The following is a 16536-nucleotide window of genomic DNA, read 5'->3' as shown; positions in this document are numbered from 1 at the left end:
AAGAAGCTTTCATTCAACAAATTCAGCTATTAATGACTAATGAAGTAACTCTGCCTACAAAGCCCATCAGCTGTTTATCTGACAGGCATGCAATTATGGGATGACTCCTCTACTTATAAGCTCTCACACGCAGAAATAAAGCCATATTTCACAAGAGGCTCCACTCTATTGGCCACTAACAAATGGCAAGTGGTCCATCAAACTGCTGCTTTGAGCCAACCCTTCAGTCATCAGTCCACAGGTCTGTGCTTTGTTGCTTTGTTTTCAAGGACTTTTTTTTTTTTTTTTTTTTTGAGACAGAGTCTCACTCTGTTGCCCAGGCTGGAGTGCAGTGGTGCAATCTCAGCTCACTGCAACCTCCACCTCCTGAATTCAAGCAATTATCCTCCCTCAGCCTCCCAAGTAGCTGGGATTACAGGCGTGTGCCACCACACCCAGCTAATTTTTGTATTTTTAGTAGAGACAGGTTTCACTATGTTGGCCAGGCTGGTCTCAAACTCCCGACCTCAGGTGATCTGCCCGCCTCAGCCTCCCAAAGTGCTGGGATTACAGATGTGAGCCACTGCACCTAGACCCAGCTAATTTTTTTATTTTTTATTTATTTTATTTTATTTTATTTTTGAAGACAGAGTTTCGCTCTTGTTGCCCAGGCTGGAGTGCAGTAGTACGATCTTGGCTCACTGCAACCTCGGCTCGCTGCAACCTCCACCTCCCAGGTTCAAGCAACTCCCCTGCCTCAGCCTCCCGCGTAGCTGAGATTACAGGCATGCACCACCATGCCCGGCTAATTTTGTATTTTTAGTAGAGATGGGGTTTCACCGTGTTGGTCAGGCTGGTCTTGAACTCCTGACCTCGAGTGATCCGTCTGCCTCAGCCTCCCAAAGGGCTTAGATTACAGGCGTGAGCCACAGCGCCCAGCCTGTTTTCAAGGTTTTTACGAACACTAGTACCTCCATCCTTTTCAACAGGTACAAAAAGAAGAAAGCTGCAAGAAGAAAAAGCCTACAATTAAGTTTCCTTCATTAAATATTAGTTGAATATCTACTATGTACCAAGGCACTGTCCTAACACTGATGAAAAAGAAAACATCAATAATAAGAGTGGTGAGGATATAAGAAATTTGAAGACATGTAGGAATTGTCTAAAGGCCAAGTAAATCTTTGTCTTTTAGACTAAAAGACTGTGCTAAAGTAGTGAATAATAAGCAAGAAAAAAAGACAAAAGTGAATGATAAAACAGAAAAACGTTTTCCTGTATGACGTTATAACCTCATTAAAGTCATTCTTAATGAGGACAATACAATCATCTAGGGGACATTTGGGACATCTATGGAAGTGCTTTGGTTGTCACAGCAGTTAAGAAGTGCTTCTCACTCACTATTCACAATAGCAGAGACATGGAATCAATCCAAATGCCCATCAATGAGAGGCTGGATAAAGAAAATGTGGTACATATACACCATGGAATACTATGCAGCCATAAAAAGGAACGAGTGATTACTTTGCAGGGATGTGGATGGAGCTGGAAGCCATTATCCTCAGCAAACTAACATAGGAACAGAAAACCACACATCACATATTCTCATTTGTAAGTAGGAGCTAAATGATGAGAACACATGGACACATGGTGGGGAACAACACACACTGGGGCCTGTGAGGAGAGCCTCAGGAAGAATAGCTAATGGATGCCAGGCTTCATACCTAGGTGATGAGTTGATCTGTGCAGCCAACCACCATGGCACACATTTACCTACACAACAAAACCTGCACATCCTGCACATGTGCCCTGGGACTTAAAATAAAAGTTGAAGAAAAAAAAAAGTGTTACTGACATTCAATTGGCAGAGGCCAGGAAAGCATAGGCAAGTCTGGCACAAAGAAAAAATGTCTTTATTCTCAAACTTCCTTATGAATAGTTAACTAGATTTTAAAAATTTGTATAATTACCAAAGCCTAGAACCTAATTCCATTCTACATATAAGGCACCAAATCCTTCTGCATAATTTTACTGATTTATTTTTTGAGACAGGGTCTCACTCTGTCACCCAGGCTGGAATGCAGCGGTGTGATCATGGTTCACTACAGCCTTGACCTCCTGGGCTCAGGTAATCCTCCCACCTCAGCCTCCCAGGTAGCTGGGACTTCAGGCACGTGCCACCACGCCCGGCTAATTTTTAAAAAATTTTTTTGGCCGGGCGCAGTGGCTCAAGCCTGTAATCCCAGCACTTTCGGAGGCCGAGATGGGCAGATCACGAGGTCAGGAGATCGAGACCATCCTGGCTAACATGGTGAAACCCTGTCTCTACTAAAAACTACAAAAAAAAAAAAAAAAAACTAGCCGGGCTAGGTGGCGGACGTCTGTAGTCCCAGCTACTCAGGAGGCTGAGGCAGGAGAATGGCGTAAACCCAGGAGGCGGAGCTTGCAGTGAGCTGAGATCCGGCCACTGCACTCCAGCCTGGGCGACAGAGCGAGACTCCGTCTCAAAAAATAATAATAATAATAATAATTTTTTTGAAGAGACGGAGTTTTACCATGTTGCTCAGGCTAGTCTCCAACTCCTGGGCTCAAGTGATCCATCTGCCTTGGCATCCCAAAGTGCTGGGATTACAGACGTAAGCCACCGTGCGCAGTCCATAATTTTAATACGTACTGAATGTCCAGAAAAGCAACTGTTGAATAAAGTAAGAGAAAACTGTACTTTGGGGCCAATACAGTAGCTCACGTTTGTAATCACAGCACTTTGGGAGGCCAAGGAGGAGGACAGCTTGAGCCTAATTCAAAACCAGCCTGGGCAACTAAGTGAGACCCCATCTCTACCAAAAAAAAAAAAAAACAGAAGAAGAAGAGGAAGAGGAAGAGGAAGAAGAAGAGGAAGAGGAGGAAGAAGAAGAAGAAAAGAAGAAGAAGGAGAAGGAGGAGGAGGAGGAGGAGGAGAAGAAGAAGAAAGAAGCTGTATTTGAGTTTTATTTGTACATTTGCAAAGAACTGTTCACTGTACTGGTTTGCTTCTCCTGGTATTTAAGTTGCAAATACCCTTACAGCAGTCTACTCAGGCAGCTGTCATGTCAAGCGAATCTGTCAGAAATGTTTTCTATTTATCCTTCATCTTACTGCAAGATAATTTTTTAAATTATATATGTAGGGCCAGGCGTGGTGGCTCACGCCTGTAACCCCAGTAATTTGGAAGGCCGAGGTGGGCGGATCACTTGAGGCCAGGAGTTCGAGACCAGCCTGGCCAACATGGTGAAACCCTGTCTCTACAAAGAATAAATAATAATACAAAAAAATTAGCCAGGTGTGGTAATGCACACTTGTAATCTCAGCTACTTGGAAGGCTAAGGCACGAGCATCGCTTGAAGCACCCTGGAGGCAGAGGATGCAGTGAGCCAAGATCACGCCACTGCAGCACAGCCTGGTTGAGAGAGATTCTGTCTCAAAAAAAAATATATATATATATATATACACACACACACACACACACACGTGTAGAAAAGTTGTATTACCTGTGGATTTCATTTCATTAAAGAGAGTATTTCAAAATACTTATAAAAAGAGGGCACTGGATCTGAGAGGTTTGAGAACTAACGGGCTGGAAGATCAGCATCACTGTAGGACGCTTGCAGGTCTCAGTTAATCCAGCAAAAGGTAAGAAAGAGCATGTAACTATAACTGTTTTTTCTTTTGAGAATGTAAATTCTAAGCATGGTGAAACGTAAGCAAAATGAAACTTCTGGAAGATGGTACTATGACTTAAAAGTCTATTCAAATCTATACAACATCAAAGTGGCAACGAGGTAAACATTACCTTGTCTACTAAGAAGTTTCCTGTGACACTTGCTCAAATTGTCAAGGAGAGAGATTAATCTGTCTTAACAGATTTTCAAGGAAGATAAAACTAACTGGTCTGGCCAGGCGTGGTGGCTCACGCCTGTAATCCCAGCACTTTGGAAAGCCGAGGCAGGCGGATCACTTGAGGTCAGGGGTTTGAGACTAGCCTGGCCAACATGGTGAGACCCTGCCTCTACTAAAAATACAAAATTAGCCAGGTGTGGTGGCGCACACCCATAATCCCAGCTACTCGGGAGGTCGACGCACCAGAATTGCTTGAACATGAGAGGCGGAGGTTGCCGTGAGCCAAGATCGCACCACTGCACTCCAGCCTGGGCACCAGAGTGAGGCTCTTGGTCTCAAAAAAAAACTGGTCTGTTTTGGGGAAAGAGTCACCAACAGTCTACTTATCATACAAGAAAAGTATGCCTGGTTTAGAAATCACTAGAGCCAACTCACTTCTGTCTTTTTCTTCAAGAGATGGGGTTTTGCCATATCACCCAGGCTGGTCTTAAACTCCTGAGCTCAAGTGATCCACCCCCCTCAGCCTCCCAAAGTGCTGGGATTACAAGCAAGAGCCACCATACCTGGCCTACTTCTAACTGATATACATGCATCTGGGGACCTCAGAGAAACTCTGAACTGCAAATAATTGAAGAAAGAAATTTTTTAAAAAGAAAAATTTTTCAGCACCTAAACTTCTGTGTGTGAAACTACAACAACAACCAAAATGTTTCCAATACGGTAATGGCCCTATTTCTCTGCACATAAGGATTGCTCATCATTCTTACACTGCCTTTCAATTAGGATTATACAGATAGATTCCTCATTCAAGCTTCCAATACGTGCACCTAAGTATTATTTTACAGTGGGATATACTTAGGTAAACTGAGAGGGTCAGACGACTCAGTTAGAAGCACCCGAAGAATTTTAGAACAAAGATTAATAACTCCAATATACCCCCTCAACCAAGAAGTTGAAGAAACTAAGAGGTTAAACACAAAATTTCCAGAGCTCATGAAACTTCTGAGAGGTGTAAGAGAAACACAGAAAGGAAAACTAAAAGTTAGGCTTGTTGTCTGTTTTCATTTTGTTTTCAAACTGGGATTTCCAGCTGTCTTACTAAATTACATGCAGTGTTACTGTCTCAATTCCCAACTGACAAAACATGTGGATAGTTTTCTTTTAGAAGTCGCCCTTACAGTACGTAACTTGAGAGGAGTAATCCAATTCCTCCGGTCTCAGTAACTCCAAAGAGAGAAAGTGACTCCAACTGATATAGCTACAATGGAATTGCAGCCACTAACTGAACCCTAGTTCCTGTACTAAACAATCTCTCCCATCAGTGTTTTGCCTAAAATTATATGGTCTCAATTATCTTACTGAAAATTCAATGGGATCCCAAAATTAAAAATCAAACCTACACCAAAACAAACCTTAAACACCATTAGCACAAGATGACACTGACTATCCCTCTAGCTATCCCAGGGTTTCTCAACCTCAGTCCTCTTAACTTTTTGGGCCCAATATAATTCTTTGAGGGGGCTATCCTGTGCACTGTAGCATGTTCAGCAGCATCTCTGGCCTCTACCTACTGGACAACAGTAGCAGCCCTCCTCACAGCCCCCAGTTATGAAAATCAAAAATGTCTACAGGCTGGGTGTGGTGGCTCACGCCTACAATCCCAATACTTTGGAGGCCCAAGCAGGACTGCCTGAGGCCAGGAGTTTGACATCAGCCTAGGCAACACAGTGAGACTCTGTCTCAACAAAAAATTAAAAAATTAGCCGGGTGTGGTGGTATGGTGGTACAGCTACTTGGGAGGCTGAGGTGGGAGGACTGCTTGAGCCCAGGAGGTAGAAGCTGCAGCGAGCCGGTGATCATACCACTGCACTCCAACCTGGGCAACAAAGTGAGAAAAAAAATTGTCTACAGACTTTGCCAAATGTTCCCTGGGAAACAAAACTACCTGAAATTGAAAACCACTGCTCTAGGCTATCTCCTTTATTGCTCATTAGGCTATGAAGAGATCCAGCCTGGCCAACATGGTGAAACCCCCGTCTCTACTAAAAATACAAAAATTAGCCGGGCGCAGTGCCAGGCACCTGTAATCCCAGCTACTTGGGAGGCTGAGGCAGGAGAATCGCTTGAAATTGTAAGGTGGAGGATGTAGTGAGCCGAGATGGCGCCACTGCACTCCAGCCAGGGTGAAAGAGGGAAATTACGTTTAAAAAAAAAAAAGAGGCAACTAAACATAAAGAAATACAAAGTATTAGCACATCTAGTTGGTACTTCCCCCAAAAATACAAAAAAATCATCTGCAGTGAGTTCAATTTTCAGATTTTTTTCTTCCTTATACTGAAAAAGTCCCACACAAATTTCCCCAATATATACATTTATATTTATCAGTAGAATTTCAAGGATAAACTAGCCTCTACCTATAAGACTACATATTTATTTCTAGATATTGCAGTGAATATATGGACTGACACTGTACATTCAAATTTCATATGGCAGCACCTGCATTTTGTACCACTGTTGCCTTTTAAAGATCTCAAAACATTGAACTCATTACTTTTTAAATATAACTACTGGGTGTTCAACTCATATCAATCATTCAATCAAAAAATACTTAATTAGGAACTGCTATATAACACCAGACAGACACCTCTCTGGGACCTTTCTAAGAATCGTGCAACTTAGAAAGGTCAGTGAGCTTAAAGGGTCACAAAGTCTTTAAGAAATCTGCTTTTTAGCTACTTTTATTATGGGTGGTTTGAACATTTCCTGTATTAGAGTTATTACAAGTACAATTCAATGATGAATGCCTTCTGTAGCACCTGGTAGAGCCAAACTAGATAACATTACTTATTGATAAGGAAAACATTTTATTAGATCACAGAAGATGATAAAATACGAAGATAGAGGGAGAGAAGCCTACTACATAGTTTCTTCAGGTGGAGCCTGAAGGTGAGCAGTCCTTAATCTGATCTCTTCATCTGGATATAGGAAGATACCCTGATCTCCATAAAATACTTAAAGAAACCCTAGTCTCACCAATACCAAAAGTAGGTTACTCTGCATATGATTTATCTCACCTATTTAATGATGACTCTACCAGATTTAATCTCATGAGGTTACATTCCCTGACCTTGATTTAACGGGGAAAGATGGATGGTAGGGTGTGGGGACGGAATAACACCTTTACACTCCATGACACTGCCCTCTGTGGTGTACTACTCAGTCATTCATAATCAACGTATCATACTAACTCCATTAGTCATGGCTTCACATTGTCTCTCAATAAGATAGGTCGAGTTTCTGCTATGGTTTTGAAAATAATACTCTGAAGTTACTTTAAGTATTTATTTATTCTATCATCTGATGACCAAAAAATCTATAATGGCATTTTACCCAATCCTACAGAAACTTGAAATCCTGAGGCTCCAGACTATAGAATCGAAATCTCTGATTTATTTTTTTTATTTTTTATTTTTTTTTGAGACGGAGTCTCGCTGTGTCGCCCAGGCTGGAGTGCAGTGGCGCGATCTCGGCTCACTGCAAGCTCCGCCTCCCGGGTTCCCGCCATTCTCCCGCCTCAGCCTCCGAGTAGCTGGGACTACAGGCGCCCGCCACCGCGCCCGGCTAGTTTTTTTTGTATTTTTAGTAGAGATGGGGTTTCACCGTGTTAGCCAGGAGGGTCTCGATCTCCTGACCTCGTGATCCGCCCGCCTCGGCCTCCCAAAGTGCTGGGATTACAGGCTTGAGCCACCGCGCCCGGCCGAAATCTCTGATTTTAAAATCCAAGTTTAGTACTCACAAAATTTTACTAAAGTTATTTTCACTGTAAATAGGAAAACACTTTCAATAAGAAGGAGAAATTCCTAAACAATACTCACTTGGAATGGAGACTTTTTGAAGCCTAACAGAAAACAATGCCATGAAATATGTTTTCATTTTTAAATTCCCTCCATGATTTCTCCTTATTTCTTAATATCTTCTTTCCAAATGAACCTTTTGTCCTCTTTTTGAATGGTTTTTTTCTTTGTTGTTGTTTTTTTTTTTTTTTGAGATGGAGGCTCCCTCTTGCTGCGAGTACAGTGGTGTGATCTCGGCTCACTGCAACCTCTGCCTCCCGGGATTTCAAGCAATTCTCCTGCCTCAGTTTCCTGAGCCCATCTCAAATCACTAAATTGCTTAGATTAGAGGCGCCCACCACCACACGAGGCTAAGTTTTGTATTTTTAGTAGAGACGGGATTTCACCATGTTGGCCACGCTGGTCTCGAACTCCTGACCTCAGGTGATCTGCCCACCTTGGCCTCCCAAAATGCTGGGATTACAGGCGCTAGTCACCATGCCCTGCCCTCTTTTGTCCTCTTATCTGGGTGGATCCAACCCAAAGACACACAAAGCTAGAATTGATCAGGATTAGCAGTAAGGAGTGTTATTTTATGAAATTAAATGAATTCAGTCTACATGTGGCTTAAAAAAAAAAAAAGATGGCCGGGCGCGGTGGCTCAAGCCTGTAATCCCAGCACTTTGGGAGGCCGAGACGGGCGGATCACGAGGTCAGGAGATCGAGACCATCCTGGCTAACACGGTGAAACCCCGTCTCTACTAAAATATACAAAAAATTAGCCGGGCGAGATGGCGGGCGCCTGTAGTCCCAGCTACTCGGGAGGCTGAGGCGAGAGAATGGCGTAAACCCGGGAGGCGGAGCTTGCAGTGAGCTGAGATCCGGCCACTGCACTCCAGCCTGGGCGACAGAGCGAGACTTCGTCTCAAAAAAAAAAAAAAAAAAAAAAAAAAAAAAAAGATGAAAATAATAAAATAAAATTTTAATGGAAGAGTGATTAAACCTTGCAACCTAGTCCCATTGAACACAATCATGGCTCTGAAACAGTCCTTCCCATTGAATGGGTGAAGAAACCTAGAAATAGCTCATCAAAAGCTGATGTAAACTCAGTACCCAGCCTCTGGTGTTCAGTGAGGACAGCACTCATAGGTGATGGGTTCTTTCTTTCTCTTTCTTTTCTTTTTTCTCTCCTCTCTACCCTCTCCCCTTTCTCCCCTCTCTTCTCTCTCCTCCAGACTGGGTCTCTGTTGCCCAGGCTGGAGTACAGTGGCACAACCATAGCTCACTGTAACCTCAAATATCCTGGGCTCAAGCAATTCTTTCACCTCAGCCTCCCAAGTAGCTAGGACTACAAGCACATGCCACCATGCCCAGCTAAGTTTTTTTTTTTTATTTTTGTTGAGACAGGGTCTTGCTATGTTGTCCAGACTGGGAAAACATTTTAAACAAAAGGAGACAGAGATCTAAAAATAGGTAACACATAGGAGAATGGTGAGGCAAATGCTATGGCCAAGGCACAGGGTGTGTGGAGGAATGAGTTGGGTTTTTGAAGCTGATTAGATTATATCATGGAGTCTTTTTCTGTTCTTTTCCTTTCTGAGATAAGCTCGCTCTGTCACCCAGACTAGAGTGTACTGGCACAATCACAGCTCACTGCAGCCTCGACCTCCCGGGCTTGAGCGATCTTCCCCACCTCAGCCTCCTGAGTAGCTAGGACCACAGGCACACACCACCACCCCTGGCTAATTTTTTTTATTTTTGTAGAGATAGGGTCTCACTTTGTTGCCCAGGCTAGTACCAAACTCCTGGGCTCAGGCAATCCTCTCCTGCCTTGGGTTCCCAAAGTGCTAGTATAACAGGTGTGAGCCACAGCATGCCCTAGTAAGTGATGGTTCTTGGTATCCAACTATCACAAGAGTCAGTACCTTCTTTGTTTACTTTGTTTTTATAAAATTTATCCATATCTGATTTTGACTGGGGTATTAAGCCTTTTTATATATTGACTATAAATGGTTTTTAGGTTTTATGTCCTTCATTTTGCTCTTTGTTTTCTATACATCTTTCTTGGATTTTAGGTTTGGGGGTACATATGTACATTTGTTACATGGATAAACTACATCACTGGAATTTGGTGTACAGATTTTGTCACCCAGCAACTGAGCATAGTACAAGACAGATAGTTTTTTGACCCTCATCCTCCTCTTACCCTCACCACCTCAAGTAAGCCCTCGTGTCCATGTTTGTGCCCATGTGTACTCAATGTTAGCTCCCACTTATAAGTGAAAACACGTGGTACTTGGCTTTCTGTTCCTGCTTTAATTCACTTAGGATAATGACCTCCAGGCTGCATCCATGTTGCTGCAAAGGACATGATTTCGGTTTTGGTTTTTTTTTAAATAGCTGCATAGAGTCCCATGGTATATGTGTACCACATTTTCTTTATTAAGTCCACCACTGATGGGCATCTAGGTTGATTCCATGTCTTTGCTCTTGTGAATAGTGCCACAATAAACATACAAGTGCATGTGCCTTTTTGGTAAAACGATTTATATTCCTTTGGGTATATAACCCAGTAACGGATTGCTGGGCAGAATGGTAGTTCTGTTTTAAGTTCTTTGGGAAATCAAACTGCCTTCCACAGTGGCTGAACTAATTTACATTCTCACCCGCAGCGTATAAGCCTTCCCTTTACTCCACAACCTTGCCAACAACTGTTATTTTTGACTTTCTAATAATAGCTATTCTGACTGGTGTGAGATGGCATCTCACTGTGGTTTTGGTTTGCATTTGTCTGATGATTAGCGATGTTGAGCATTTTTTCATATGCTTATTGGGCCACATATATGTCTTCTTTCGAGAAGTGCGTAGGCAAAAAAACCCAAAATCATACCAACCACACTCTTGGACCATAGCACAATTAAAATAGAAATCAATACTAAAAAGGTCTCTCAAAACTATACAATTACACGGAAATGAAACAACTTGCTCCCGAATGACTTTTGAGTAAAAACTGAAATTAAGGGAGAAATCAGAAAGTTCTCTGAAATTAATGAAAACACAGATACAGCATACCAGAATCACCAGGACACAGTTAAAGCAGTATTAAGAGGAAAGTTTATAGCACTAAACACTGACATCAAAAAGCTAGAAAGATCTCAAATTAACAACCTAACATCACACCTAGAGAAACTAGAAAAACAAGAACAAACCAATCCCAAAGCCAGCAGAATAACCAAAATCAGTGCTGAACTGAATGAAATTGAGATGTGAAAATCCATACAAATAAATGATAAACGAAACCAAAAGTTGGTTCTTTCAAATGATAAACAAAATTGATAGATCCCTAGCTAGATTAATAAAGAAAAAAAGAGAGAAGATCTAAATAAACACAATCAGAAATGACAAAACTGACATCACCACCAATCCCACAGAAATACAAAAAACCCTCAGAGACTATTACAAACACCTCTATGCACACAAACTAGAAAACCTAAAATTCCAGATAAATTCCTGCAAACATACAACCCCACAAGACTGAACCAGGAAGAAACTGAAATTCTGAACAGACCAATGATGAGTTCCAAAATTGAATCAGTAATAAAAAACCAGGCCAGGGCCATGGCTCATGCCTACAATCCCAGCACTTTGGGAGACAAAGGCAGGCAGATCACTTGAGCCCAGGAGAGACCAGTCTAGGCAACATGAAGAAACCTTCTCTCTCAAAAACAAAAAACAAAACAAAACAAAACAGAAAATGAGCCAGGTGTGGTAGCACATACCTCTAGGCCCAGCTACTCATGAGGCTAAGGTGGTAGGATCACCTGAGTCTGGGAAGTCGAGGCTGCAGTGAGCCGTGATCACGCCACTGAATTCCAGTATGGGCAACACAGTGAGACCCTGTCTCAAAAAATAATGAAAAATAAAAACTTACCAACCAGAAAAGGCCCTGGACCAGATGGACTCACAGCCAAATTCCACCAGACACACGAAGAAGAGCTGGTACCAATTCTACTGAAATTATTCCAAAAAATCGAGGAGGGACTCTTCCCTAACCCATTCTATGAGGCCAGCAGCATTCTGATACCAAAACCTGGCAAAGACACAACGAAAAAAGAAAAAAACTCCAGGCCAATATCCCTGATGAACACAGACGCAAAAATCCTAAATAAAATACTAACAAACCGAACCAGCAGCACATTAAAAAGCTAACGCAGGCCAGTGTGGTGGCTCACATCTGTTATCTCAGCACTTTGCAGGGCCAAGTCAGGCAGATCACTTGAGGTCAGGATTTCAAGGCCAACCCGGCCAACACGGGGAAACCCCATCTCTACTGAAAGTACAAAAATTAGCCAGGTCTAGTGGTGCAAACCTGTAATCCCAGGTACCTGGGAGGCTGAGGCACGAGAATCACTTGAACCCACAAGGCAGAGGTTGCAGTGAGCTGAGCTAGTTCCACTGCACTCCAGCCTGGACAACAGAGCGAGACTCCGTCTCAAATAAATAAATAAATAAGTGAGTAAGTAAGTAAATAAAAAGCGGCCGTGCACAGTGGCTCACGCCTGTAATCCCAGCATTTTGGGAGGCAGAGCCAGGCGGGTCCATATGGTCAGGAGATCGAGACCATCCTGGCTAACATGGTGAAACCCCATCTCTACTAAAAATACAAAAAATTAGCCAGGCATGGTGGCAGGTGCCTGTAGTCCCAGCTACTCGGGAGGCTGAGGCAGGAGAATGGCGTGAACCCGGGAGGCGGAGCTTGCAGTGAGCCGAGATAGCGCCACTGCACTCCAGCCTGGGCGACAGAGCGAGACTCCGTCTCAAAAATAAAAATAAAATAAAATAAAAATAAAAAGCTAATCCACCACAATTAAGTAGTCTTTACTCCTGGGGTGCAAGGTTGGTTCAACATACATAAATCAATAAATGTGATTCATCACATAAACAGAAGTAAAAACAAAAACCACATATCAGGCCAGCCGCAATGGCTCATGCCTGTAACCCCAGCACTTTGGGAGGCTGAGGCAGGCAGATTGCTTAAGCTCAGGAATTTGAAACCAGCCGGGGCAACGTGGCAAAATCCCATCTCTACAAAAAAGAAAAAAAAATTAGCCGCGCATGGTGGAACCCACCTATCTACTAATACTCAGGAGGCTATAGTGGGAGGATAGATTGAGCCCACGAATTCAAGAACAGCCTGGGCAACAAAACAGAATAAATTCTGTCTCTATTTAAAAATAAAAAAGGAGGCCGGGTGCGATGGCTCACGCCCGTAATCCCATCACTTTGGGAGGCCGAGGTGGGCGTATCACGAGGTCGAGATGGAGACCATCCTGGTCAACATGGTGAAACCCCGTCTCTACTAAAAATACAAAAATTAGCTGGGCATGGTGGCATGTGCCTGTAGTCTCCACTACTCAGGAGGCTGAGGCAGGAGAATTGCTTGAACCCAGGAGGCGGAGGTTGCAGTGAGTCAAGATCGCACCACTGCACTCCAGCCTGGCGACAGAGCAAGACTCTGTCTCAAAAAAAAAAAAAAGGGAGAGAATATACTGTATAATTGAAAATTGCTAAGACAGTAGAATTTAAGTGTTCTCACCACACAAAAATAAATATTTGAGGTAATACATGTTAAATAGCTTGGTTTAACCATTCCATGTATACATATATCAAATCATCTGTACACTACAAAAAATACAGTATACAACTTTTAGTTGTGAAAAAAACATGATTAAATGCTTCTCCCCTCTTCATCACCCCCCCTTCCTTTTGCTACCTCACAGTCTTTGGAATTCTCAATCTGAAATGTACCTATCCCTCAAAACTCAATTTAAATCCCACTGGCCGCATCAATGCTATGAAATTCTCCTCTCTGTATCCTAAAGCACACATCCTCACCCCTTTACGTTGTTACTTTTTCCATGTTTGCCTTGTTTTTCCCCAAAAGCTGTAAGATCCTTAAGGTCAGGAATCACATATCGCTCCATATCACCTCCAGGACACTCAGCAGAGAACCTTGGATATATTTAGGAAGAATCTGGTTATATTCAATTGCGTGGGGCCTCAATTTACAAATCAGACATGACAAATAATATATCAGACCAAAAAGATCAAGAAACTTCTCCAGGCATTAAGTAAGGCTTAGAAAAACACCTACTCAGCCTTTAAAAGTATCCCTTTGAAGTAAGGACTTAAAGGTGAGAAGAAAATATATAATCAATTGTGGAAATTTAGACTGTCTTCTCACTCTTTTTTTTTTTTTTTTTTGAGACAGGATCTCACTCTGTTGCCCAGGCTGGAGTGCAACGGTGCAATCTCAGTTCACTGCAACTTCCGCCTCCTGGGGTCAGGCACTCCTCCTACCTCAGCCTCCTGAATAGCTGGGACCACAGATGCATGCCACCACACACAGCAGATTTTTTTATTTTTTGGTACAGATGGGGTTTCTCCATGTTGCCCAGGCTAGTCTCGAACTCCTGAGCTCAAGCGATCTGCCTGTCTTGGACTTCCAAAGTGTTGGGATTGCAGGCGTGAGCCACCACGCCTGGCCAACTTCTCACTCTTAAAGGCAAAATAGTGAACAGCAACTTAAAGATCAAAAAAGCTAAGGTTGCAATATTCAACAAGGCATCACATTCAACAACACACCACTGGTCAGTCACACACATGCTGGCTGAATTCCAGACTCCCTCTCTATGGTAAAAGAGTTCTGCAGGCTCTGATGTTGGCTGGAAAAAAACTAGGCACCTGCTCTTCCCAGCACTGAAATATGGCCAAAAAAGAAAAAAGAAAACCATAAACACACAGCAAAATCAGCAAGCAAAACTAGCATTTAGGCGGGGAGTGGTGGCTCACGCCTGTAATCTCAGCACTTTGGGAGCCCGAGCCAGGCGGATCACTAGAGGTCAAGAGTTTGAGACCAGCTTGGCCAATGAGGTGAAACTCCGTCTCTACGAAAAATACAAAAACTAGCCAGGGTGTGGTGGTTGCGTGCCTATAGTCCCAGCTACCTGGAGGCTGAGGCAGGAAACTCGCTTGAACCCGGCAGGTGGAGGTTGCAGTCAGCCAAAATCATGCTCCTGGGTGATAGAGGGAGACTGTCTCAAAGGAAAAAAAAAAAGCTAAGTGCATTTATATGAAACTATGACTCCAATGTTGGGGGTGAGGCAAGTAGAGAGGACAGAATATATCATAATGCCTTAAACAAAACTTTTGAGTGAGAGAAGACCATAAAACACCCTTTAAGCACTTATTCACTGGACTCCATTTGTTTCTAAGAAATAAGATATACAGACTCACTTTAGAAGGCTTCCTCCTACACTGTATCTGAGACACCATAAATATAAACATACATTATGCTGCCACTCTATGGTAAGACTGAACCTGGACACTTCTAAAGAACGGAACAACCATGAAGACAGTAGGCTAAAGATAGGACTGACATTCACCCTGGGGGAGCCCCTCGTAGTAGCTACAACCCAACCCAAAACAGCTTCTGGGTTTGTGATGCTGGTGCTGGCTAATAAGCTGCATAAGTGTTGTTTGTTTTTTGTAGAGAGGAGTCTCACTGTGTTGCCCAGGCTGGTCTCAAACTCCTGGCCTCAAGCAATCCTCCTGCCTCGTCCTCCCAAAGTACTGGGATTACAGACCTGAGCCACTGCGCCTGACCTACAAAAGTGCTTTCTTCACAACCACAGCACTGCCTCTCAAGGAGCTAACAGTCTGGCAGAAACTCGTGAAAACCAATTTCATGTCAGAGGAAGCAACCCAAACATTCTGTCCCGGCTTTTTTTCTTAAGTGAAGAAAAGGACAGGGCGAGGGGCGGAACAATGGTATTAAAGACACTGGCAACATGACAACTAAAATAAACGAAGTTGAAACAGTACGTCCTGCCTTCTTCCTAAAGCCATTTCCTTCAATAGCGATAGGAGTGCAGGCCGTCTGCAAGTCATTAGTACGCTGCTATTTTCACTTTCACAAGGACCCTGGAAACCACTGAAGAGCAAAATCCTTCTTTTCGCCTCACAGATACCATCCAACCCCCTTTCTGTGCTTCCTTCCTTCCCCAGAGAAAACCGAATAGGGACAATCCTCAGCAATCCGCTATTTTGCTTCACTGACAAGGGAGGTGGCGGGGGCGGGGGGAGTGAAAAGTGGAAAAGAACGTAGAGCAAGGTGAGAAGACACAGCGGAAGGAGTATGGGGGGAGGTCATCGTGGGGAAAAGACCAGGTATAAAAGAATGCAAGAAAATTGAGGGGAGAGTTATCAGAGGGAAACTTGCTAAGAAAAAAAAATAATAATAAGGACAGGGGAGTTTAAGAGGTGAGATCAGGTGGAGCAGCCCAGGATGAATTAAGAGGTAGGCAGGAGGTACGGGGCCGAAGCCGTGACGCCCAGGGTTTAGGACCAGTGGCTGGAAAAGTGGGCAGCAGGTATTCGGCAGACCGATGTCCGGGGAGTCAAGGGTGTGCGGAAAGCTCCAGACCCAGTTCTGGGACATCGGGGCCAGGAATCTATGAGGTTCCCAAGTACAGAGAACATGGGGCTCTTACCGGTAGTTTGGGGCTGACCTCGCCCTTGCAAAAGTGGCAGAAAAACCGGTGGGCGGCTACAGCGGCGCCCGAATCCGCCCCGGCCGCCGAAGCCTCCGCCATTTTTGTCCTCCGCCGCGGCCGTCCGAGAGGGCAGCCGGCCAGTCCCTCGCCAGGCCGCTACCTCCCGGGCTGCAGTAGCCACCGCCGCCTCGGTGCGGCCCACCGCTTCAGAGCCCGCGTCGGTCACGTGAGTCGGCCAGACCCAGAGAGGCGGCGGCGCCAACAGCAACCCTGCGGCCCGCCTCCCAGCACCAAAT

At 43.8% G+C, this 16536-nt stretch overlaps 1 protein-coding gene across 2 annotated transcripts in view; it reads right to left on the bottom strand.

Annotated features, from left to right (window-relative positions):
- The window catches only part of RNF115 (ring finger protein 115), an 85985-nt gene extending 69450 nt beyond the window's left edge, over positions 1 to 16535 (bottom strand). Inside the window, exon 1 of one of the 2 annotated variants that reach the window (XM_033197927.1) lies at positions 16238 to 16535. In XM_033197927.1, coding sequence (XP_033053818.1) covers positions 16238 to 16339 — 102 coding nt within the window. In that variant the 5' untranslated portion in view covers positions 16340 to 16535. The remainder of the gene's footprint in view (positions 1 to 16237) is intronic. The other variant, XM_033197928.1, reaches the window with a different exon arrangement.
- Between the last annotated feature and the right edge of the window lies 1 nt (position 16536).

The sequence above is a fragment of the Trachypithecus francoisi genome, unplaced genomic scaffold (genome assembly GCF_009764315.1).
Source record: "Trachypithecus francoisi isolate TF-2019V2 unplaced genomic scaffold, Tfra_2.0 Lachesis_group5, whole genome shotgun sequence".
Classification (NCBI taxonomy): domain Eukaryota; kingdom Metazoa; phylum Chordata; class Mammalia; order Primates; family Cercopithecidae; genus Trachypithecus; species Trachypithecus francoisi.
This window is presented reverse-complemented; position numbering and strand designations above follow the sequence as displayed.